Source organism: Ovis aries, chromosome 2, assembly GCF_016772045.2.
Source record: "Ovis aries strain OAR_USU_Benz2616 breed Rambouillet chromosome 2, ARS-UI_Ramb_v3.0, whole genome shotgun sequence".
NCBI lineage: Eukaryota > Metazoa > Chordata > Mammalia > Artiodactyla > Bovidae > Ovis > Ovis aries.
The window spans coordinates 240,024,811-240,049,622 of record NC_056055.1 but is presented as its reverse complement, the minus strand read 5'-3'; the positions used below and the strand labels follow the sequence as shown (position 1 = coordinate 240,049,622).

At 48.7% G+C, this 24,812-nt stretch overlaps 2 protein-coding genes across 2 annotated transcripts; both read right to left on the bottom strand.

Moving 5' to 3' along the window:
* Nucleotides 1-123: 123 nt before the first annotated feature.
* On the bottom strand, nt 124-7,077 carry GPATCH3 (G-patch domain containing 3). The gene is made up of 7 exons (XM_004005088.5): nt 6,624-7,077; nt 4,872-5,290; nt 2,936-3,110; nt 2,535-2,594; nt 1,699-1,820; nt 1,460-1,587; nt 124-871 (listed from the first exon to the last, which is right to left on the bottom strand). The coding sequence occupies exons 1-7, from the start codon at nt 7,057-7,059 to the stop codon at nt 616-618; spliced, it is 1,596 nt and encodes a 531-aa protein (XP_004005137.3). The 5' UTR covers nt 7,060-7,077; the 3' UTR covers nt 124-615.
* Nucleotides 7,078-18,517: 11,440 nt separating this feature from the next.
* NR0B2 (nuclear receptor subfamily 0 group B member 2) lies at nt 18,518-20,642 on the bottom strand. Its single transcript, XM_004005496.4, has 2 exons — nt 20,065-20,642; nt 18,518-19,106 (listed from the first exon to the last, which is right to left on the bottom strand). Exons 1-2 carry the CDS (start codon nt 20,603-20,605, stop codon nt 18,865-18,867), a joined length of 783 nt encoding a protein of 260 aa, XP_004005545.2. The 5' UTR covers nt 20,606-20,642; the 3' UTR covers nt 18,518-18,864.
* Nucleotides 20,643-24,812: the final 4,170 nt, after the last annotated feature.

The window sequence follows — 24,812 nt, the reverse complement described above, 5'->3', positions numbered from 1 at the left end:
CGCCGGAGCTGTGGCGCCCCAAGTGGTGACGCCAGGGCATGGGGCCGACTTGGGGGCACTGCAGGGACCTTTCCGGGGGTTTCCCCACCTTACTCCTGGCCCAAATCCGAAGAGAAAGAGAAATTCGGTAGTTAACTTTTTAATTCTCCCGTTAGGTCACAGACCCGGCACATCTGCGGCAGGTTGTCCGCTGCCCGGTCCCAGCCAGTGAAGGGTAGACACTGGAGCCCGCCCCAAGACTGTCTCTTAGGAGCACGAGCCCTCTCCTCTTCCGTGTCCTTAACTCACCTCTTTCTGGGCTTCATGGTAACCTCCTCCCAGGAAGGTTTTGCTGATAACCTCAGTCAGTCCAGCTTTTCAAGGGGCTGGGGGAGGCAACAGAAGCAAGCCCAAAAAATAGGGACTAGAGTTAGAAGACCAAGGAGGAGGAGTCATTAATTCCTTTCATTAAAGGGAAGTATATAACGGGGGCTTTTTGTAAAAATGTCCCTGAGGTAGACAACCAGAAGGCAAGTTCTGAACAAAGCATTCTGAACAACCGTGCAGACTGCTGCTCCCAGAGTTCTCTCTGCCTTCAGTGGAAGATAAGGCTGGGCACAGGCTGCCACTGTGCAGTTATGAGTGATCCTGATTAAGGGGGAGTCCTTGAACCTGCCACTCAGGCTCTGAGAGGCTGTTCAAGGCACAGCTGGAACTCCTCACAAAAGCCATGTCAGTGCGAAACTTCATGCTGGTGGGTGGCTGGCGGCGGAGCAGCGACTCTCCTTGGTCCTGGGGTAGGGGCTCATCATAGATGGTGGAGATGAGCCCCAAGCCAGTTCCACGGGGCCTCTTCGGTTGCCCAAATGGCTGGAGCTTCTCTCCATGGTACCTGAAACAAAAAAAAGGGCTTTCAGTGAGAGGGCTGCTCTCTTACCCCAGTAAAGGGGCTGGGAAAGAACAGGGTAATAGCTACTATGTATTTTCAGCTCAGTTGCTCAGTTGTGTCCTACTCTGTGCCCCATGGACTGCAGCATGCCAGGCTTCGCTGTCCATCACCAAAAATATCTGGTTTGTCCCAAAGACAGAGCATTGAAATCTCCTGCCCCCTCATCTTATCTGTTGATGGTGCCAGCAACCAGGGGCCTTACATACTGCTTTCATTTTAAATAGTACACAAAATTCAGAACAACTGTTACCACTTTGTGACTTACAGTCACTCCCTAAGAGTAATCATCAAGTGCAAATTCCTCAGACTTGAGGGAATGACTCCCTCAGGAGATTAATCATCCTTAATCAAGCTTGAGGACCCAGTCTTGAAAAGACTAGTGCCAGATCTACTTTTTCCTTCTAATTCTGCTTTAAAGTTCAATCCCTCGGGGGTCTCTAGCACTCAACCCAGAACCAGAGGGAAGGGGGAACCAGGGTACAGCTGAAAGGCTCACTTAGCCTCCCAGGGAAGTCCCCCAGCCATGCTCACCCCAGTCCACGCTTGCATCTGGGGTGCTGGCCATCATTATCCAGGGCATCAGGAACACCTGAGCACTGGCTGCCCAGGCCCTGGCCCTCAGCCCAGCCCTGCCGTTCCAGCACCTTCCGCCCAATGCCCTGCAGAGGAAAGAGAGAAGACTCAAGACTTGGGGCTCCTGTCGGGGCAGGGGAGGGAATGGGGGTAAAGAAAGGAAAGAAAGGGGTCAATGGGCTGGGCACAATGCTCACCTTGGTATGGCGCTCGAAGGTGCCCACCTGGTGTCTGATCACAGAGCCGGCCTCCTGGCCATCACGGAGCCTCCGTTCCAGACGCATTTGGACAGAGTCTTGGGCGTCTTTGTCTCCACTATCTGAGGAAGCAGAGTCCAGTTTGTGGAAGGGTCTCTCTCAGCAGAAGTAGGGAAAATCAGGTTTCTAGGCCCTCCTCACAAGATTTACATATTCATCTTTATAGCGTGTCATCACTGTATTTCTCTCATTAGACTGGGAGCTCACCAAGAGTAAGAACCATGGCTGTGCCATTTTACAGATGAGGAAAAACTGTGGTACATAAAAGTCACAGAGCCAAAAAATGAGAGATGGAATTAGGACCCAGGTCTTCACCTCCCACTCTGTAAATCACTCTAGGTCTTTTTTTGTTTGTTTGTTTTTGGCCACATCGCACAGCATGTGGGATCTTAGTTCTTCAACCAGGTATGGAACCCAAGCCCTCTGCACTGGAAACTTGGGAGTTTTAACCACTTGACACCTGGGAGGTCTCAACCCTAGGTGGTTCTTGACTCCAGAATCTAACTTCTTAACCAGAGCCTGACCTCCTGATCCTCCCACTCTACTCAGGCCTGCCCATCAGAATCAGACCTCCCTGAGGGCTATGCCCACATGTCCTTCCTCCACACAGAAAGGAAAAAGACACTGCCCACAACCAGCACTTAATGCACTCAACTAATGATCTTTTTAAGAGACTCGTGCCCTGTCTCAGACTCTGCTAAGCAGGTCTGGTAAAGTGTCACTGCATGGCCAGGGCACCATTCCATTTCCGAGTACTGCAAGCCCAGGCCCAGTACCTGCGTCGTAGTACACGCTCATGTCCACATCCCAGTCATCAGCTGTCTGTTCATCAAAGTCTGCAGAGAGAAAAACATCAAGCAGAGTGAACCAAGGACTCTCAGTTCTATCAAGAGTTAAATCTAGACTCAGACATACATTCTAGAATTTGGAGTGTATATTCAAATCTCTCCTCTGGGAGGGTCACTCCCAGAGGGAGAATTGGGAACAAGGCATTTTCTCTCCACTCCCCTGACCCACCACCCCTAGAAAGGATGGCTGGTCTCTCAAATACAACAATGTAAGCCTCTTTCCTAGCCCACTAGTCGGGCTCACCGCCAGGGAACCCACCGCGTGGAGCAGAGCGCCCTGAGCGAATGCAGCAGGGACCACCCCTGCCCTTGCCTGGTGCTAGCATTACCTCCTTCCTCCTCCTGCCAGAACTGGGCGTCGGTATAAAACACCAGGCCGGAGCCGCCCTTCTCCCACTTGAGCTCGATCTCCTCCTCAAAGAGCCGCTCAGAGGTCCGCTCCTGCCCCGTCACATCCTCATGTAGTGCCTCGTGCCGCTCCCACTCCTCACCCCGGTCATCATCCTGGGAGAAGGTGGAGAGAGGAGACCTGCCTGTCCAGCTTCCTGACCTGAGGCCCACAAGTAGGCAGCTCGCTGCACAGGAGGTCCTAGAGATGGGACCTCAGCTCTATTCCTCCCAATTTCTCAGAGAAGCAGCAGGTTTTTGGCCCCTGAGGCCCGACCTGACATCTCTCCACGCCCTGAGTGTTTCTCAACATACTTGGCCACTTCCCCTACTAGTCTTTTTTTTTCTTTTAAAGTTGCACCACACAGCAGGTGGGGATCTTAGTTCCCTGACCAGGGACTGAACCTGTGTCCCCTGCATTGGAAGCACTTCCCAGGCGTCCAATCGTAACCATTGGACCTCCAGGAAGTCCCAAGCCTGACTCACTCTTATCGTTGCACTTTTGGTCACGTCGTTCTCCCGGCCTCTCTGCCCTGCTCTCCCACCACCACCTCTTCTACACTTGGTTAAATCCTCCTCATTCCTCAAGTGCTAGAGCTCACATGAAGTCCCCCACACTGAGGCCCACAGCACTCTCACTGGTCTGTGAACTTCTCAGTGTTACTCAATATACACTGTTTATGCCTTTATACCTACTGTCTACTGTGTCAGGCCCTTCACATACCTTAGCTCCTTTAATCACTCCAACAACTCTGAATAAGTACCATTATTCCCATTCTACAGATAAGGAAACTTCAATTTAGTGAAGCAAAGTAATTTGCCCAAGATGATACACCAAGAGAGGGGCAGCACCAGCCTGCAAACCCATTCTATACCATGTACCCTTTGCAGATACTTGTTCTTCCTCTTCAGGGAGACTGAAGGCTCTTTGAGGGAAGGAAATGAGCCTTAGAGGGTCTCTAGAATCCTGTGCTAGCCCGTGTTTACAGCTGCTTGACTGGACTTGTGGAATGATAGAATGACTCCTGGCTTAAAATCCTGGGGGCCTCCTGCCCCACTTAAATTCCAGGAGGTCTCAGGAATCACTGCTGCAGAGAAGGTGCTGGAGAAAAGGCATAACAGTATCACACTAAGGATGTGGTCCAGATGTGTTAGTAACTCCCAGTGGGGAGCTTTGAAGACATAGATCAATTGCTTTTTACACAAGGTACGCATTAAAAAACAAGTTTCCCAATAAATGGCAACCCACTCCAGTATTCTTGCCTGGAGAATCCCATGGACGGAGGAGCCTGGTGGGCTACAGTCCACGGGGTTGCAAAGAGTGGGACACGACTGAGTGACTTCACTTCACTAAATAACAAAATCTCCTGATTCAATGGGTGAACAACGAAGTTTGGAGAAAGAGGTAGAAGAAATATCTCTTTCACTGATGAGGTTAGATTGGAGGCTAGCGTTCAATCCAGATTCAAGGTCAGAAAACAGAGGTGACCTCTCAACAACGTGATGAAAGCACACAGAGGTTAGCCAAGGAGTGAAGGGGACTGGGTTCACATCTGAGCTCTGCCTCTACTTCCCTAGATGATCGTATCTCTTAGTAGATTTCATCAATGAAAGAGACCCTCCTCACATTTCTTCTGAAGCAATGAAAAGACGCCTTTGAGAATCTTTGGATAAAAGCTCTGGTCCCTTTTCCCAAAGCAACATATACCTGCACAAGCAAATGCAGTTTTATATTCAATGTCAGGGAGTTCAAAGTCTTTAGAAGCCTCCTGAGGACCCAGGTTTAGAACTCTCGGAATACACAACTGAAGATTGGCACTAGCCACGCGTTTGCCTCACTAAGCTGCCAGCAAGGACAAGATGGCTCTCCGTACTCACGTCATCTGAGTGTGTCTCTTCTTCCTCTTCCTCTTCTTCCTCTGGCTCTTCACGGGAGTTGGATGGTATGTCTGCCAAGCAGCTTCCCTGGGGTATTTCCTCACCCTCGGCTGTGTACACAAACTCTTCTTGCTCCACAGTCTCTGAGTTCTCATAAGTGAAGGGCACATTACCATAGCGCCGAGAGGAACCTGTCTTGGGGAACTGGAGCTGAAGCTGGGTGATGATCCGAGGGGGTAGGCGGCAGGCCCGGATTAATTCTAAAAAGACCCGCAGGGGAGTGCCAACATTCCCATTGGGCATCAGCACCGGTGGATTCAGCTCTGGCAGCTGCCTCAGGTCAGCCAGTGTGAAGGCTTCACTCTTAGCTTTGTGACTCTGCAGTTCCTTCCGGGTCTTGAAGGGAAAGGAGCCCAAACCTTGGAAAGCAGGGAGAAGAATGGCACTTGAAACCTGAAAGTCTCCAGCCACACGTGAGCCAGAAATTGGACAAGGTTTAAATCCTTTCGCTAATACTGTTTCTCCCTTTCAAACTTTTCCAGAGTCCCTTCCTCTGTTTCCTGACCAGAACCACCTAGTAATTTTACGCCATTTTTCATGACCTCGGTAAGCTCACAGGTTTCTTTCAGATCTGGTTCCTGATGACCTTTTGATTCTCAACTGCCACTAACCCTCACCCCATGCACACCCTCATATCATGTGTTTCAATCACATCAAACAATTTAACATGCCCTGAAAGTTTTTGGACTTTCACATCTCTGTATCTTTGTAAATACCATTTACTTTGACTATCATTCTTTCCCACAGACTCCTGTTTATATTTCAAGATCCAGAAGAAAAGCCACATTTCCTAATCCTTCTAGGAAATCGGTTTCTCCTCTGTCATCTCACAGCAGAGGGAGATAAAAAGCATAGGCTCTGGAGCAAAATGTCTGATTAATATTGTGACTGTCATCTTGTAACATAACTTTTGCATCCTTCAGTTTCCTCACTTACAAAACAGGTGACAACAGCTCCTGCCTTATAGGATAGTTGTCAGGCGTCAATAAGAAAATGAAAGGCTTAGAACAGTGCCTAATAAGGAAGCGATCAGTAAATGTTAACAATTAGAATGGCATCTCTGTACAATTATCTTTTTATAAATCTGTGTTCCTTTTTGAATTCGAAGCACAAACTGTGTCCGACTGTTTCCTACATACCAGCTAGAGTCACACTCAGTCTATCAATACAGGCTAGATTTGTTGAATGAATACATTTGAGGGCCCTGCACTGTGGTTCCTGTTTCCATATCAAAGTGATTTCCCAAGAAAATGGGAACAGTCCAAATAAAAAAACTTGTCTCTTCATTTGCATCTTGCCAGAAGAGCCTGGCATGCTGCAATCCATCGGACTGCAAAGAGTTGGAGACTGAGCAACAACTACGTCTTGCCAAGAGAGGACTGGGCCGGGGACAACAGAGAAGGGGCAAGAAAAACAATACTTGACTTCCTTTTCACCCCTCTATGTCAGTGCAAAATCGAAAGGATCTAGGAATAGACTTAACAAATTGGAAAGATCATCTGAATATGCCTCTGTTTCCCCCCTCTCCCCAAGTTTTTCTACCGTGCAAACTAAGCCTGAAACTTTGTCCACAAATTATCTAAACTCTTGAAGAGCCCTAAGGAGGGACCTAACTTATCCTCATCACTCCTCAGGAAAGGTGCCTCTGTTCCAGTGCCTGTAGGCCAAGTCTAGTCTCTTTCCCACGGGTACCTGATGCCTCAGTAGGTAACCGAAGTCTGCGGATGAAACAACGACCAGGTAACCAAGTCCCCTGAGAATCCAGCCACCGGCGGCCCGAGTACATGCGGAGAAACCTCTGGGCTTGAGCGGCCCCCCGTACAGAGACAACACAGCAGCAGGTGCGGGTCCGGGTGGGGTTAGAGTCCTGAGTTGAGAGAGCACCGGCATCGTTGAGTGAAGTCTGGGCAAGACCCTGGCGGATAGGAGTTGGGGTAGAGTCGGGAGCAGCCTGGGGAGGGGCCCGCTCAGGCCGATGCCGGTAATGGAAACAGAGGAAGCCACAGTCGCGCTGTTCCCGGAACTGGCTAAAGTAGCTCCGAAGCTGGGCTGACCGCAACTCCGAGGGTATACCGCTCACGACTAAATAAACTACCGCCTCCTCTTCTGCCTCGCTGGACACCGCCATCTTGGCTGTCACATGATCGGCTGGAACCAACTCTCGCGAGAACGTCGTGAGCTGGCGCTGAGACGTAGCAATATTCGGCGATGAGTCAGCCGGGATTGTGGCTATGGAACCAAGAGCTAGGAACGTTCGAACGAAGTCGTTCCGTCCTTTTCCCACAGACAGGCAAGTGGTGATAAAAAAAAGTCTTCCGAGAAGTTCCTTTACAAGAACGCTGCCGCTGCTAAGGCGCTTCAGTCGTGTCCGACTCTCTGCGACCCCATAGGTGGCAGCCCACCAGGCTCCCCCGTCCCTGGGATTCTCCAGGCAAGAACACTGGAGTGGGCTGCCATTTCCTTCTCAGTGCATGTCAGTCAGTTCAGTTCAGTCGCTCAGTCGTGTCCGACTCTTTGCGACCCCATGAATCGCAGCACGCCAGGCCTCTGTGTCCATCACCAACTCCCGGAGTTCACTCAGATTCACGCCCCCAATCCCTCCCAGCATCAAAGTCTTTTCCAATGAGTCAACTCTTCGCATGAGGTGGCCAAAGTACTGGAGTTTGAGCTTTAGCATCATTCCTTCCAAAGAAATCCCAGGGCTGATCTCCTTCAGAATGGACTGGTTGGATCTCCTTGCAGTCCAAGGGATTCTCAAGAGTCTTCTCCAACACCACAGTTCAAAAGCATCAATTCTTCGGCGCTCAGCCTTCTTCACAGTCCAACTCTCACATCCATACATGACCACTGGAAAAACCATAGCCTTGACTAGACGGACCTTTGTTGGCAAAGTAATGTCTCTGTTTTTGAATATGCTATCTAGGTTCGTCATAACTTTCCTTCCAAGGAGTAAGCGTCTTTTAATTTCATGGCTGCAGTCACCATCTGCAGTGATTTTGGAGCCCAAAAAAAATAAAGTCTGACACTGTTTCCAGTGTTTCCCATCTATTTCCCCTGAAGTGATGGGACCAGATGCCATGATCTTCGTTTTCTGAATGTTGAGCTTTAAGCCAACTTTTTCACTCTCCTCTTTCACCTTCATCAAGAGGCTTTTTAGTTCCTCTTCACTTTCTGCCATAAGGGTGGTGTCATCTGCATATCTGAGGTTATTGCTATTTCTCCCGGCAATCTTGATTCCAGCTTGTGTTTCTTCCAGTCCAGCGTTTCTCATGATGTACTCTGCATATAAGTTAAATAAGCAGGGTGACAATATACAGCCTTGACACACTCCTTTCCCAATTTGGAACCAGTCTGTTGTTCCATGTCCAGTTCTAACTGATGCTTCCTGACCTGCATACAGATTTCTCAAGAGGCAGGTCAGGTGGTCTGTATTCCCATCTCTTTCAGAATTTTCCACAGTTTATTGTGATCCACACAGTCAAAGGCTTTGGCATAGTCAATAAAGCAGAAATAGATGTTTTTCTGGAACTCTCTTGCTTTTTTGATGATCCAGCAGATGTTGGCAATTTGATCTCTGGTTCCTCTGCCTTTCTAAAACCAGCTTGAACATCAGGAAGTTCACGGTTCATGTATTAGTGAGGATCAAATCGGAAGTCTGAGGGAGGGACAGTGTTTAAGATTTCCCAAACCTAATTGTAATTATCAGTTTAGAGTGTTTTCCGTTGTTAATCCATTCATTCTTCCAAAACATATGGTGAACTCCCACATTTAGAAAATGATTTGGAAAAAGCATTTAGAAAAACAGAACCCGGGGCTTCCCTGGTGGCTCAGTTCCCTGTTATTTTCATGATAATGGGGAGCTGCGAATATGAGAGGGCTTTCTGTTCTTATTTTCATTATTCATCTTTGTACATCTTTCACATAGTAGATGCTTAGGGAAAGCTGGTTGATTGTTGGAGGCCTTGCTGCTATTGGAAAGGATCAAGAAATAATTCTTCCCAGGGAGACCTGGGTTTGATCCCTGGGTTGAGAAGATCCCTGGGAGAAGGGAATGGCTACCCACTCCAGTATTGGGCTCCCCTGGTGATTCAGATGGTAAAGAATCTGCCTGCAATGCAGGAGACCTAGGTTCTATCCCTGGGTCAGGAAGATCACCTGGAGGAGGTCATGGCAACCCACTCCAGTACTCTTGCCTGGAGAATCCATCCCATTGCCAGAGAAGCCTGGTGGGCTGCAGTCCATAGGGTCGCACAGAGTCAGACACGACTGAAGCAACTAAAGGCAATCCAATTGAAAAGTGGGCGGGAGACATTTCACAGAAGAGAAACATCTAATTAATAATGAAAGATACTCAATTTCATTTCATCAAGGAAAGGTAATGAGACCCACTTCATAGCCAGCAGATTGGCAAACATTTTAAAATCTTCAAATCCTCTCTTAAATCCTGAAGATGTAGAGCAACTGGAGCTTCCTTACGCTGTTAGAAGTGTAAACTGGTACCACTGCTTTGGAAAACAGTTTGGCATTACTCTGTAAAAGCGGAACTCCGCATATCTTTTGACTCAGAAATTCCACTTCTAGTTATATGTTTTGTTTTTTAAAAATTATTCATTCATTTGGTTGCCCTGGGTCATAACTGCCATGTGCAGTCTTTCTCTGGTTGTGGTGTGTGGGCTTCTCATCACAGTGGCTTTGCTTGTGGAGCACAGGCTCTAGGTGTGTGGGCTTCAGTAGTTGAGTTGCCTGGGCCCAGCTGCTCTGAAGCATGTGGAATCTTCCCAGGCCAGGAATTAAACCTCTGTCCCCTGCTTTGGCAGGCAGATTCATATGCCCTGTACCACCAGGGAAGTCCTCTAGTTATACATTTTAAAGAAATTCTTGCGTGTGTTTATCAGGAGATGTAGTGACAATGTTGAACCTTGCTCAAGCCCTGTGATCCTGGAAAACAGTGAAAGTTAAGAAACCCCCTCCACCCTTTTGTGTCCTGGAACCAACTTACTGCAAAGAGACAACCTTCCTTTTATGACTTAGATAAGACTCATGAGTGCCTTCTTGTTTACCTATGGCAAGGCTGGATACAGACTACAAATTTCAATTCTTTGCCTCATAAATGCTTAGATGAACTGCTTTTCCCACAGATCAATAAAAACAAAATTCTTGTTAACTAAAGTTTAGCTTAGCTTCTCTCCTTCCTCCAGGTCCATGAACTTCGCACTGTGTTGCTCTCCCCCAGCTTGAGCTGCGTGCAATTCCTCCTTAACAGCCCCCTTGCCCCCAAAGAATAGTCTGGGTTCAGAGCAAAGCATTTTCTGACCTACTGTCCCATATGTCATTCCCAGTCATCCCGCTTCGTCACACTAAGTTCTTTCTAGCCTTATTTACTCCTCCCTTGAGAGAGATGAGAATACCAGACCACCTGACCTGCCTCTTGAGAAATCTGTATGCAGGTCAGGAAGCAACAGTTAGAACTGGACATGGAACAACAGACTGGTTCCAAACTGGGAAAGGAGTGTGTCAAGGCTGTATATTGTCACCCTGCTTATTTAACTTATATGTAGAGTACATCATGAGAAATGCTGGGCTGGAAAAAACACAAGCTAGAATCAAGATTGCCGGGAGAAATATCAATAACCCCAGGAAATGGCAACAACCCACTCCAGTGTTCTTGCCTGGAGAATCCCAGGGATGGGGGAGCCTGGTGGGCTTCCATCTATGGGGTCGCACAGAGTCAGACACGACTGAAGCGACTTAGCAGAAGCAGCAGCAGCATATATGCAGATGACACCACCCTTATGACAGAAAGTGAAGAGGAACTAAAAAGCCTATTGATGAAAGTGAGAGGAGAGTGAAAAAGTTGGCTTAAAGCTCAGCATTCAGAAAACGAAGATCATGGCATCCAGTCCCATCACTTCATGGGAAATAGATGGGAAACACTGGTAACAGTGTCAGACTTTATTTTTTTGGGCTCCAAAATCACTGCAGATGGTGACTGCAGCCATGAAATTAAAAGACGTTTACTCCTTGGAAGGAAAGTTATGACGAACCTAGATAGCATATTGAAAAGCAAAGACATTACTTTGCCAACAAAGGTCCGTCTAGTCAAGGCTATGGTTTTTCCAGTGGTCAGGTATGGATGTGGGAGTTGGACTGTGAAGAAGGCTGAGCACCGAAGAATTGATGCTTTTGAACTTTGGTGTTGGAGAAGACTCTTGCGAGTCTCTTGGACTGCAAGGAGATCCAACCAGTCCATTCTGAAGGAGATCAGCCCTGGGATTTCTTTGGAAGGAATGATGCTAAAGCTGAAACTCCAGTACTTTGGCCACCTCATGCGAAGAGTTGACTCATTGGAAAAGACTTTGATGCTGGGAGGGATTGGGGGCAGGAGGAGAAGGGGACGACAGAGGATGAGATGGCTGGATGGCATCACTGACTCGATGGACGTGAATCTGAGTGAACTCCAGGAGTTGGTGATGGACAGGGAGGCCTGGCGTGCTGCGATTCACGGGGTCGCAAAGGGTTGGACATGACTGAGCGACTGAACTGAACTGATGAAAGACAAACTCTTTGCCTGACCCTTGAGGCACGTGTGGATCTTATGGTTAGAGCTTCTCTTTGCAATAGCGTCCCTGTGTCTATTACAGTAGTTCTTTTCCTTCCTTGCAATAACTGTTACAAATAAAATCTCTCCTTCCTTAGTCCAGGTTTCTTTTTATTTGACAGTATATATGAATTCATAGCTGCAGTGTTCATAAGAACAAAAACTGGCATTTAGTGCTAATAATTTCAGGTGTATGATATTGAATGAAAATAAGCAAGTCAGAAAGCACAGAATATTCCACTTATATAAAGTTCAAAAAGTACAAATCAAAAACATTTTTTAAGGATACACATGTAAGTATGCTTTAAGATCATGAAGAAAAGAAAGTTTCCTGGTGGCCTGGTAGGTTAGGATTCTGGGCTTTCACTGCCAGGGCCTGAGTTCCATCTGAGATGCTGCAAGCCACATGGTATGGCAAAAAATTCAATCCTTAGCTAGCCATGTGGCTTTGGGCAAGTTACTTAACTTCTCTGAACCTAAATTTCCTCATCTCCTGGATAGGAAAATTACTACCTCCCCTTGGAGGATTGTGGTGAGAATGTAATGTCATCATGCAAGCCTAGCATAAATGCCTAGCATACAGTGGTGGTGGTGGTTAGTTGCTAAATCGTGTCCTACTCTGGCAACAGCATGGACTGTAGCCCACCAGGCTCCTCTATCCATGGGAGTTCCCAGACAAGAATATCGGATACATTTAGCCCTCCTTAAAAGTTACCTGTTATTTTCATGATAATGGGGAGCTGCAGATATGAGAGGGCTTTCTGTTCTTATTTTCAGTATTCATCTTTGTACGCCTTTCACATAGTAGATGCTTAGGGAAAGCTGGTTGGTTGTTGGAGGACTTGCTGCCTTTGGAAGGGATCAAGAAATGATCCCTCCCAGGGATCCTGCAATGTGGGAGACCTGGGTTTGATCCTTGGGTTGGGAAGATCCCCTGAAGGAGGGTATGGCAACCCACTCCAGTATTGTTGGGATTCCCTGGCAGCTCAGCTGGTAAAGAATCTGCCTGGAATGCGGGAGACTTGTGTTCGATCCCTGAGTTGGAAAGATCCCCTGGAGGAGGGAATGGGCTACCCACTCCAGTATTCTGACCTGGAGAATTCCTTGGACTGTATAGTCCATGGGGTTGCAAAGAGTCAGACATGACTGAACAACTTTCACTTTCTTAGAAAACTAGCATGATCTACTCAAGTTGAGCACTCATTTTGTGACTCCATAATTCCGATTCCTATTATATAGCACCAGTGCTGCAAACATCTGTGTATCAAAACATGTGTGCAGGAATAATGCTAGCAGTATTATTTGATGGACCAAATGTTCTTCAGTAGTATAATGGATAAATAAATTGTAGTGTAATGGAATACTTTACAACAATGAAAATGAATAGGTTACTGCTACATAGAGCATAGAATGGCTCTCAGATACAATATCAAGTAAAAGAAGACAAACACAAAAGGGTACATGCTGTACAATTCCATTTATATAAAATTTGGGTTTCCCTGGTGGCCCAATGGTTAGGAATCCACCTTGCAGTGCAGGGAACACCAGTTTGATCCCTGGTCCAGGAAGATCCCACGTGCCTTGGGGCCACTAAGCCCATGTACGACAACCACTGAGCCTGAGTGCCACAACTACTGAAGCCTGCACGCCCTAGAGGCTGTGCTCTGCAACAAGAGAAGCCACTGCAATAAGAAGCCTGGGCACCGCAGCTAGAGAGCAGCCCCCACTTGCCTCAACTAGAGAAAGCCTGTGCATAGCAACGAAGACCCAGTGCAGCCACAAATAGAAATAAGTAAATTGAAAAAAAAGTTTTTAAAGTTTAAGGTGAGCAATCTTATCATGTTGGAAATCAGGGGTTAGTGACACCCTTTGGGCAGGAGGGAGAGATAGTGATGGGAAGGGTTTCTGGGGCATTGCCAGTGTTTTATTTCCTGCTGTGGGTGGTGATTACAAAGTTGTATTCATTTCATGATAATTCACCAAGTTATACAGGTCTGATTTGCATACTTTATATTACACAGAAAATGTTTAGTTAAAACTATCTTTTTTAAATATCCAAAAATTGAAAAGTAAGTGTTATACAGTAAACAGTGTGTGCCAAAATAAAGATGGTATGCTCTGGAAAAGTTGTTAGATGACCCAAGAAGTTATGCACTTATGATTACACACAATTGTTATTTGTGGGATGAAATTCCCAAGACCTTGAATGGTGCTCAATATGTAGTAGATTCTCAGTAAATCATCATTGATGGAATGAATATTCCTGGCACTAACATGGGGATGTGCTGTTGAGTGTGGCTGAGGACTCTTTCCAGGAGAAATTGGCCACTTCCCTGGGGGAACAAGCAGGCCAGATTTCTCATCAAAAGCTTAAACCCAAAAGTAACCAAGACAGTACTTTCACTCTCATCCTGCCTTACAGTGCAGTGAGGAGAGGAAAGAGTCTAGGTGCCATTATTTATTCTCCACTTGATCATCTCCGACTTTTAAAGACTCATGATAGCATAGTGTTTAAGGGCACAGGACCTGTGGATTTCCCTGGTGGTGTAGTGGATAAGAAGCCTCATGCCAATGCAGGGAACATGGGTTTGATCCCTGGTCCAGGAAGATCCCTCATGCCTCAGAGCAGCTAAGCCCGTGCATCACAACTACTGAAGTGTGCACGCTGTAGGGCCCACGAGCCACAACTAATGGGCCCCTGTGCTGCAGCCACTGAAGCCCAAGCACCTACAGCCCAGGCTCCACAAGAGAAGCCACTGCAATGGGAAGCCTAGGCATCGCAGCTAGAGGGTAGCCCCCACTCTCCACAACTCGAGAAAGCCCACGCACAGCAACGAAGACCCAGCGCAGCCAAAAATAATTAATCAATTTAAAAAAATGAGCACAGCACTTAAATCATAACCATCTGAGTTCAAATCCTGACCCTACTACTATTAACTCTGTAACCTTGAGTAAGTTATCTAACTTCTCAGTGCTTCGATTTCTCCATCTGTGTAATGGAGATAATGATAGTACTTCCAGCATTGAGTTGTAAGAATTAAATAACATAATCGATGTAACATGTGTAGAGCATCGCTCTCCATAACTGTTTAATAGCTCCTCAGAATGACTTGCCAGAAGTGAGGGGTTCCCTTTGTTAACTCTGATTCCCTGACACCTTAACCTTGTTGCCTCCACCGGTTTCACTGGATGGCTTTTCTCTGCTGCCTTGTTCTGTGACATGCTTGCTTTTCACCTCTCCAGGATCCTCTGGTGCTCTTGGGTCTCCTGGGAGCCAGTTGCCCCAGACCACTGGCAGTGAGTGGAACACTCTTGGGCTCTGACCCCTCTGTGCCTTTGCACCTGTTGTCCCATCTGTCTAGAATGCCCACCCCCTTGGCTTGCCTGGCAATGCCCTATTCAATCTCTTTAGGTCATAGTGGTCACCACCTGGCTGAAGAATTTTTCCCAAATCCATACGGATTGGCGCAGTGAATCCACCTTCCAGAGCAGAAGATGCAAGAGACTCGGGTTCGATCCTTGGGTCAGGAAGATCCCCTGGAGTAGGAAATGACAACCTGATCCAGTGTTCTTGCCCGGAATGTTCCATGGACAGAGAATCCTGGAGGTCCATGGAGTCGTAAAGGGTTGGACATGACTGAGTGAGCACTGACGCGCACATTTCTAAGCCCCTGCTGCCTGTTGGATGTCCCTCTATCACAGTTCAGATCACTCTGTGCTGCAAGTACTCGTGTGTCTTTCTCTGCGGTAAATAGGATATTCAGTGAAGGCAGGGACTGTATCGTATTTATTCTGTGCTCCTCAGCATCTAGCACTGGGTCTGGTACAAGTGGACATAGAGAAAGATGTTGAAAATGGCAGGAATGGATGGATGGATAGTGGGCACTGGCTTTTGCTGGCATCATAGGTTCTAGGCTATGTGACTGTTTCAAGGCCAGGGAGTGTCGACACAGGGCACAGGACATGTCAGCAACCTGACAGCTTAATAAGCAATAATGATTTGGCTAATGACGGTAGAAATAATGATGATAATCAAATCACCTGAGGCCGACCCAGAGCCATACCCATTCTCCTGCTTCCTAGTGAGTCATCCCTGGCTGGGCCTGAGGATAGGAATCAGACTGAGAGACGGTAAACAGTGGCTGAGCTGGCTCTAGACAGTCTGATCTTGGCCATGACTCACTCCAGCCTGTGCTGGTGGCCGGAGCCTGGCCTCCACAGTCACACAGTTCAAATCCCAGCACAGAGGGTGATCACTGCAGACCCTGAGTAAGTTGTAGACCCTGTCTAAGCCTGTTTCTTCCTCTACTCTCTCTGAGTGATGCGACATTATTCCTGCTCTTAAGAAATTGATAGTGAAGGCACAGTGCCCCACCTTCGGAAACCCTGCAGTCTCATGGAGAGAGAATTACTGCCTTTATCAAACTGTATCATAATTTACTTCTTTAGTTTTTCTCTCTCTTTATGTTCATCTAGAAGGCTTGGTTAAGGTACAGGGAGTGTGACTCAAGAGACACAGACAAAAAATAGAAGTGTGGCTCCCCAATCATGTGGAGGGGTAGGAAAGAAATTTGCAAAGGAACAAGGTAGGCTAGTAAGGAAAGCTATTTGGATGATGGAAACATTAGGTAAGTTGAGGGGAATGGCTGGGGTGGATAGCAGAGAAGAGCACTGTCTAATGGCTGCTCAGCATTGGAGTTGGGGGGGCGCGGTGGTGGGTGAGAGGCAGGAAGAACTCAGCCTGAGAGTTCAGAGAGGTGCCACAGTAATCTACTGGGGATGCTTAGTGAAGGGACATAAGAGACAGAATGGCCCCAGACCCCTGAACCTGCTGGAACTGGCTCCCATGGGGAGACGAGCCTCTCCTCTCTCTTCATTGGCTGTGGCGTGCAGGAGCCTTAGCTGGGGCACGTGAACTCTTGGTTCCCCAGCCTGGGAGCGAATCCATGCCCCCTGCAGTGAAGCACAGAATCTTAACCACTGGGAAACCAGGGAAGTTCCCAAGGTGTATGCTCTTGAAAGGGTTGCCTCATCCATCTTCCAGGTGAGATGAGCCCAAGGGGTGGGAGGGGGGCAGAGCTGGGAGGGGTGCCTGGGGCTGAGGTCTGCCTGGGGCTGAGGTCTGGGTCTGGGGTTCTGGTGGAGGGGAGGAGGGTGGAGCGATGTAGGGCTTGCTCCTGGTCTCTAGAGGATGTCTCTATTTAAGGATTATGATTAGTCCTGGCTGGGGGTGGTTGTTGAGCAGGACATGGCCTTTCTGACAGTGGATGTTGGGGTCACCATGGGAAAAGGGAGTGACTGAGGCCCTAATGCTGTTCAGAGCAGTTTGACCTGGACTTGTAGCTTCTGGGTAGACCTTGGAGGTGAGCGGTCTCCCTGTGCTGGGGGCCGCTGATCTTTTTACCGTGACACAGAAGATGGTGAGCATGCCCTGGTGTGTCCCGTTCGTTTGCAGAATTGGCGTAGGTGTGAACATCTGGCTTGGGCACGTCTCTCCTTTCCCTGAACGTGTTTGCCGTGTGTCACTGGGTGAGTGTATCTGGGCCGTGCATTTCTGTGATGTGTGTGCGCTGATGGAAGGTCTGTTTTGTGGGTCAATGTAGGCAACGTCTGAGTTGTTCAACTTGGTGTGCGTGTAGGCCTGAGTTTCGCATGTGTCTTCACTGGGGGGGTCTGAGCCGTGAGTTTCGGCCTCATTCCGGTGTCTTGAGTGGTGAATGGGTGATTGGGTAAGGGACGGGGCACCCTTGCTGCTAGCACGGGGTGCCCATAATGGGTCCATGGCCCGTTCGGTTGTGGTCTCTTTCCCTGGGGCCTTAGGGAGAGGTCTGAGTGATGACTCCTAGACTGTTGTCCCTGAGTGAATGACCTTTTGTGGAGTAATCATTAACTTGGCCCCCCGTGAGAAGAATCCAGACTGTGGTGGTGAGGGGGTGGGGACTGGTCAGGTCAGGCCTCATTGCTGGAGAAAGAGGGAGGCCAGAAAGGGGGGTCCTATAGGCGTGTGTTTTGCTATCACCCCCTCCTGCCCATCCTGCAGGTCATTGACCCTGACCTGGGTGATGTTCAAAATATTTAATGAACAGTGAGGCACAGACATTGACCAATCAGAATAGACACAAGCCATGCTCTGAGTGGAGCGGCCCTGGAAGCCATAGCTGTGCCAAGTGTTGCCTCTCTAGGTGCTGGACAGGAGGATGGGTACCAGGAGAAGGGCGAGCACTGAGGAGCAGTGGGAGGGAATGCAGGCGGCCTCCAGGCAGTGGCTGTGAGCCAGCTGCCTTGAAGTGCGTTTCAGACTTTAATAGCTGGTGCGGCAGCTAAACCTCGGTCTGCCTTGGCTTCTAAGCAGCCACCAGGTCAGCCCTAACTGCCCTTGCCCTCTCCCATTAGGAGAACAGGGGACTACTCCCCTCTGTCTGCTGAAAGAATAGGGAAAGTTCAGTTCAATTCAGTCGCTCAGTCGTGTCCGACTCTTTGTAACCCCATGGCCTGCAGCACGCCAGGTCTCCTGTCCATCACCAACTCCTGGAGTTTATTCAAACTCATGTCCATTGGGTCGGTGATGCCACAGGGGAAGTGAATGATCCCACACGACAGAGATTCCCGGAAACTTTCAATTTGGAAATGGGCTGCTTCATTTTCCTTATTGGTGACTCTCAGTGAGGTGAGAGGGAGGCTGGGGCAGAAGCAGAGGGAGGGATCAGCAGGGGATTTGAGGAACAGGGAGGGATACTCCTACCCCTTGATATAAGGGCAAGGATGTGTGGGGTCCTGAACTGATACTAACTCCTGGATCAGATCCATGTAAAATAAATCTCACTGCCAGAAATGAAATCAGCATCCCACCCTGAAAAATCAAAACTCCAGTTTCCTGAGTTCTGGCTTGTGTGTCACTTGTAGCTCCTTCCTCTTGGGCTCCTCTGGCGGGCCGGGGGACTCTGGAGATGAACCAGTCCCTTCCACGTGTACAAACTACACTGTCAGGTTCCAAGGGTGTCACACCTTTTATTACAAAAGCCAATAACTTAAGTCAGTTCCGTACAAAGTCAGTAGAACTCCTGGCCCAACAGCGGACACTTCTACCCTGCCCCAGGAGGGGAGAGGAGTCTTGGCCCAGAGGCTCTGGAACCACCAAGGGCTGGCCAGACAGCTGGAGCACTGTGTCCAAACTGAGGAGGGTCAAGGTGGGATGTGGCTGAGTGAGGGCCCACCTGATTGGGCTGGAGCCAGCTGCTCTGGGGAAGCCTCTGGGAGCACTGGGTCACCCAGGGGACAGCCCGGCCAAATCAGCGCTGCCAGCCTCCACCCAGGCCCTGCTTGGGCTGGAGCAGGTCAGCTCAGCAGAAGCATGTCTTCAAGGAGGTCCGCGATGTCAACGTCTCCAATGACGGGGCGAAGGAAGAGATCTCCAAGCAGGCTGGGTGGAATGGACTTGAGGGTGGAGGCCATGAGGAGGACACGCGCCAGGCGGCTTTGGCCTGCTGGGCACCAGGGCTCCAGGACCTCCCACAGTGCCTGGTGCGCCTCCTGCTGCAGGTGCCCGATGTGGGAGGAGGCGTAGAGACCTGGCACTTCTGCGGACAGAGAAGGCAAAGATGGCTGCTGAGTGGCCTACTCCAATACCACAGGGCAAGACTGGCCCAAGACCCAAGGCCACCAGCTTGGCGCCTTTGAGTCCCCATCACTACCTCCTTCATTTATTTATTTTTCACTTCATTTATCCATCCTTCATGGAGACGCAGGATAGAGCCATGGGTAAGACCCTGGGGGGCCTGGCTTTTAATCCCACACTGTCACTTATTAGCTGTGTGCCCTTGGGGAAATTTACTCAATCTCTGTGCCTTGGGTTCCTCGTTGATAAAACTGGGACAAATAATAGTACCCATCTCCTAGGCTTGTTATGAGGTTTAAATGAGCTAGTGTATATAAAACCTTTAGAACTCGACCTAACATACAGTAAATGTAATGCGAGTGTTTGCTATTACTATAATGAATTACTCTGATCATGCATTCCTTGGGGGCATTTTGATGATTTCTCATCTAAGCGCCTTTCAGATCACAAAGAAGTCTTCCTCTATTTGTTGTCCTGGCTGAAATTTACGAAGACTCCTCCCTCTTCCCCCTCCCCACCCCCATTTTCATTTCTCTTCTCTACGTGGTCTTTCTGAAACCGCAGTTTCATCTTCAGAACTTCTCCATGCAGTCTGCTCATGAAGGCGTGACCGAGGCATAGTCTGCCCACCCTCCCCTCCCCTTCTGCCCTAAGGGTCAGGGAAATTTCTTAGCAGAGCAGTAAGGACTAGATTTTGACATCAGTAGACCTGAGTCCCCATTCTTTCTCTTCCCCCACCTGGCTATGTGACTTTTCGCAAGTCGCTTTGCCTCTCTGAGCTTGTTTTGCAAGATGGCTATTTGGAGATAATCAGGACCCAGAGGGATTTCAGTTGTTAAGTCCTTAGAATGCGTCTTTCCCTGGCTGAGCCCTGCCCCCCTCCAGCCTTGGCCCTCATCCAGGAGTGTCTGGGATCTCACCAGGGTTGAAGAGGACAGTCCCTTTCAGGTAGGCATACTCCTTGGGGCCCAGCTCCAGACTCCAGAAGGACTCCAGGCAGCACTGTAGCCACTGCACCTCAGCTAGCGAGGGCTGGGGCCGATCGGGCCGCTGGCTGCTGCCTGCCCCGCTGCTGGGCTTCTCCAGCAGGATCTTCTTGAGTATGCTAGGCATCGGGACCTCGGCCACCTGGAAGGTCACAGTGTCTTGGGCCAACCCCAGCAGGAAGAGGGGCCCCCAGCAGCCCCGCAGCAGCTGCCGCCGATCCTGGGAGGGCAGCTGGCAGAAAGACGGCAGGTTCCTGAGGAAGGCCAGCGTCTTGGCCAGAACATCCAAGGCCTCCTGGCAGGTGCGATGGGGCGTACACAGCTGAACAGGCCGGTGCTGCCTGCACAGGCAGCGGCCGCGGGCTGGGGCCACGGAGGGCCAGTCCCTGACGCTGGGGCTCAGAAGTGTATACAGAATGGTCGGGCGGCCTGCAGCACCCTGGCACGGGCAGGACCCTGGCTGGCTGGAGCTCATGGTCGAGGATCTGCTTTGCCTTCCTGCTGGCTCTCCCACCCTCGGCTTGGTGCTGTGGGTGCTATTTATATCCCCAAATGGGGGAGGGAGGGGGGAACCGCCCAACAACCTTGACTCCAAAAGTCATGTTCATTGAAAAAAAAAAAAAGAAACTCACACTGACCCTGGCAGGACCCAGGGGGAAGTGGTGGGGGAGGGAGACTTGGGAGCTCCACGTGGCCCCGATATCACTTCAGTCAATGAAGCAGCGGGTGCAGGGCACAGGGCCGCCTGCCCGCTGGCCCCGCTGCCCTTTATCAGATGATTCAAGTGGATAAACAGGGTCATTAACCCAGGCTGTACCAGGGCACCAAGGCCTCAGGTGCACAATCAGCAGGTGGCCGTGGCAGGTGTCCCCATTGGTGCCTGCAGGACTCGCGCTCAGCAGGGGAGCCAGCCCCAGAGCCGACGAGCCTTGAACGCAGGGCCCAACCTGGAAGCGCCTTATCACTTGCTTGTTTGCCTAACCTTGAGGCCCTGCTCCTGTTGTTAGTAAGGAACAGGCTGCAGGGAAGGGAGCCAGGATCCTGGGGGTGCTGGGAGGACTTTGCCTGGCTGTGCAGTCTGGAGGAAGGCCCCCTTCCTCTAACCCCAAGTTCTGGGTGGCGGAGAGGCCTGCAAAAATAAGGTCCTTAAGAACTCTCTCTCCCCAGCCTGGACCTCTTGAAGGGCCCTTGTCTGCTGAGAAGCCCTGGCAGAATGATGATGAAATACTACTGTTTATTGAGCACCTACTATGCGCCAGGCACTTTCCACTCTAATATTCAGAGCTTCCTTCTGAGGCAAAATGCTTGCTTTTTGAGACTCAAAGAAGTCAAGTGACTTGTCCAAGTTCACATCACTAAAAAGAGACAGAGCCTAGATCAGTCTGACTCCAAAATCCTTGCTTGTACCCCTGGACCCACTGGCCCAGTTGTGCAGCCAGAGCTGGTGACGACCTGGGCCCCCACCTCACTGTTGTAGACGTTGCCCACTTACGATCTGGACAGAAACGTTGCTCGGCCGCCAGCTGCATGGCTCCTCTGTCCCCAGGCAGCTGTCTCGGATGCTGGGGCCTGGGCAGTGAATGCTGGTGGCAAGGTCCTTGGCTATGTCAGGTTTGTGGACCTTGGCAAGGCCAGCTTGGCAAGCCTTCTGCTGACACACTGTTGGGCAACTGTCGCCACCCCTGACATCCTCTCCTGGCTCTCTGTCTTCCTAGTTGTGTGACTGTGGGCTGAACCCCAAATCTCTGCGGGCCTCAGAGCTTCACTCAGAATAGTGCCTGCCTGCAGGGCTATGCTGTGAGGACAAAGTGGTGTCAAATTCCAAGCAGTTTCTGGCATACTGGAGGAGGACTTTGCTCCCCCCTTCCCCTGACTAAGGAACAAAGGCAAATAGGCCCACAGACAGGCACGCATCTTTCATGCAATTAAAATCGCATAATAATCTTTTTTTAAAAAGCACAAGTAGATTTTGATAAATTATAATTAGGTTGATCACCTAGGTTTGATGTGAAACTAAGGACATCAATTTTATGGCCACACATACATATTTAAAAAGCCACTCTAAGATGCTGGGCGAAGCCCTAGCAATGTGCTCACATGGTCATACAATTGTATAAAATTTGTGAAAGTGGACCTTTTCGGAAATCCCATAGTAATCTTAATTCTTGCGCTCATAAAGTTCATTTAATGCCCTTATATATTCCTATGTCTTCACAGCATCCCCTGGAAGGAGAGTCTAGAGTTAGACGGGCTAGGTCTAAACCCTGCTTCAGCACTTGGCTGAGCGACCTGGGCACGTCACTTCGTGCTTCTGTGCCTCGGCTTCCTTACCTTTAAAAGGGCAGTAAGAAAAGCCACTCGTGAATATTGGTTTTATGGGGACTGAAACTCGTATGATTTTGTAGGGCCTTCTTTAAGAGTAGAAAAATCAGTTGTGAAAGTGAACATTTAATAAATGAAAAAACAAGTTAGTACAATTTATAAACTAAAATAAGCTGACCAAAAATACAGACATCACAAACCCAGAAGAACACCAAAGTACTTTTACTGATGAAGTGCCTGGCAATAATTGCCAACATATTTTTCGTGCACTCTTTACTCATCTCTTCACATGTTAGTGATATTTATTTTGAAGCCAATGCTAACACAGAAAAGTTGTTGGGACTTCCCTGGTGGTCCAGTGGTTAAGACTCTGCTTCCGCTGTAGGGGGCGTGAGTTCGATCCCTGCCAAGGAACTAAGATCCTGCCTGACACAGAAAGGTTGCAAGTATAGTACAGGGAACTTTTCTTACCTTGAATAATTTGAAAGTAAGTTGCCAACCTGAGCCCCAGCACCCCCAAATACTTTAGTGTGCAATTCCTACAAACAAGAACATTAAAAAAAAAAAAAGAATGTTTTCATATACTAGGTAACAATCAACATAAGGAAACAGACATTGAATAAAGCCAGGAAATTAACATCTAATTTCACTGAATAACATCAGGAAATTAATACCTAATCTCTAGTTTTTACCTTTTAATAAGTTTCATCAAATGCTCCAGGGAAATCACTGTAGTGAAAGGACTCAGTCCAGAATCACACGCTGCGATTCTTCACCATGAGACTTCAGCCTCTTGTTTAGCTGCTTAGTCGTGTCTGATTCTTTGCAACTCCATGGACTGCAGCCCGCCAGGCTCCTCCGCCCATTAGATCTCCAGGCAAGAACACTGGAGTGGGTTGCCGTGCCCTTCTCCAGGGGATCTTCCCGACCCAGGGATCGAACCTGCATCTCCTGCATTGCAGGTGGATTCTTTACCGCTGAGCCACCGAGGAAGCCCCACTTCAGCCTCTGTTGGTCAGGAAAACTTATCCTCAGTCTGTCCTCCCCTTTCACAATCTTGACACTTTTGAAGAGTTGTTATTTTGTAGCATGGTTTTCTATTGGGTTTTGTCCGTGGCTTTTTTGTGATTAGACTCAGGTTAGTATCCTACTAGGACTGTCCCTGGAAGTGATGCTGTGTTCTTGATACACCCTGATATATCAGGGAGGACCCATTTCCATTTGTCCCAGGGTTCACTTTGATTACTTGATTAAGGGGATTTCTGCTAGACTTTGTCATGTACCAGTTACTCTTTTCCTCTTTGTAATGAATCAGTATTTGTTGGGGAAGTACTTTGAAACTAGATTGGTCATAACTTTCCTTCCAAGGAGTGTCTTTTAATTTCATGGCTGCAATCACCATGTGCAGTGATTTTGGAGCCCAGAAAAGTGAAGTCAGCCACTGTTTCCACTGTTTCCCATCTATTTCTCATGAAGTGATGGGACTGGATGCCATGATCTTTGTTTTCTGAATGTTGAGCTTTAAGTCAACTTTTTCACTCTCCTCTTTCACTTTCATCAAGAGGCTCTTTAGTTCTTCACTTTCTGCCATAAGGGTGGTGTCATCTGCATATCTGAGGTTATTGATATTTCTCCTGGCAATCTAGATTCCAGCTTGTGCTTCTTCCAGCCCAGCGTTTCTCATGATGTACTCTGCATATAACTTAAATAAGCAGGGTGACAATATGCAGCCTTGACAGACTCCTTTTCCTATTTGGAACCAGTCTGTTGTTCCCTGTCCAGTTCTAACTGTTGCTTCCCGACCTGCATACAGATTTCTCAAGAGGCAGGTTAGGTGGTCTGGTATTCCCATCTCTTTGAGAATTTTCCACAGTTTATTGTGATCCACACAGTCAAAGGCTTTGGCATAGTCAATAAAGCAGAAATAGATGTTTTCTGGAACTCTCTTGCTTTTTCGATGATCCAGCGGATGTTGGCAATTTGATCTATGGTTCCTCTGCCTTTTCGAAAACCAGCTTGAACATCTGGAAGTTCACGGTTCAAGTATTGCTGAAGCCTGGCTTGAAGAATTTTGAGCATTACTTTACTAGCGTGTGAGATGAGTGCAATTGTGCAGGATCAAACCCAGGCCCCCTACAGTGGAGGCATGGAGTCTTAACCACTGGACCACCAGGGAGGTCCCAGGACCTCCTATGATGAGGAGAGAGAGACAGCCCCACTCCCAGTAGCTCCAAGAGGGGAGCCAGGATGCCTGCATAGGTGGCGGGGGGCGGGTGGGAGCGCTACCTTGAGCAGTGGAGCTGAAGAGCTTGAATCTGAAAGGCTTTTGGGAGGAAAAGTTCATGACAGCACTCTCCCAT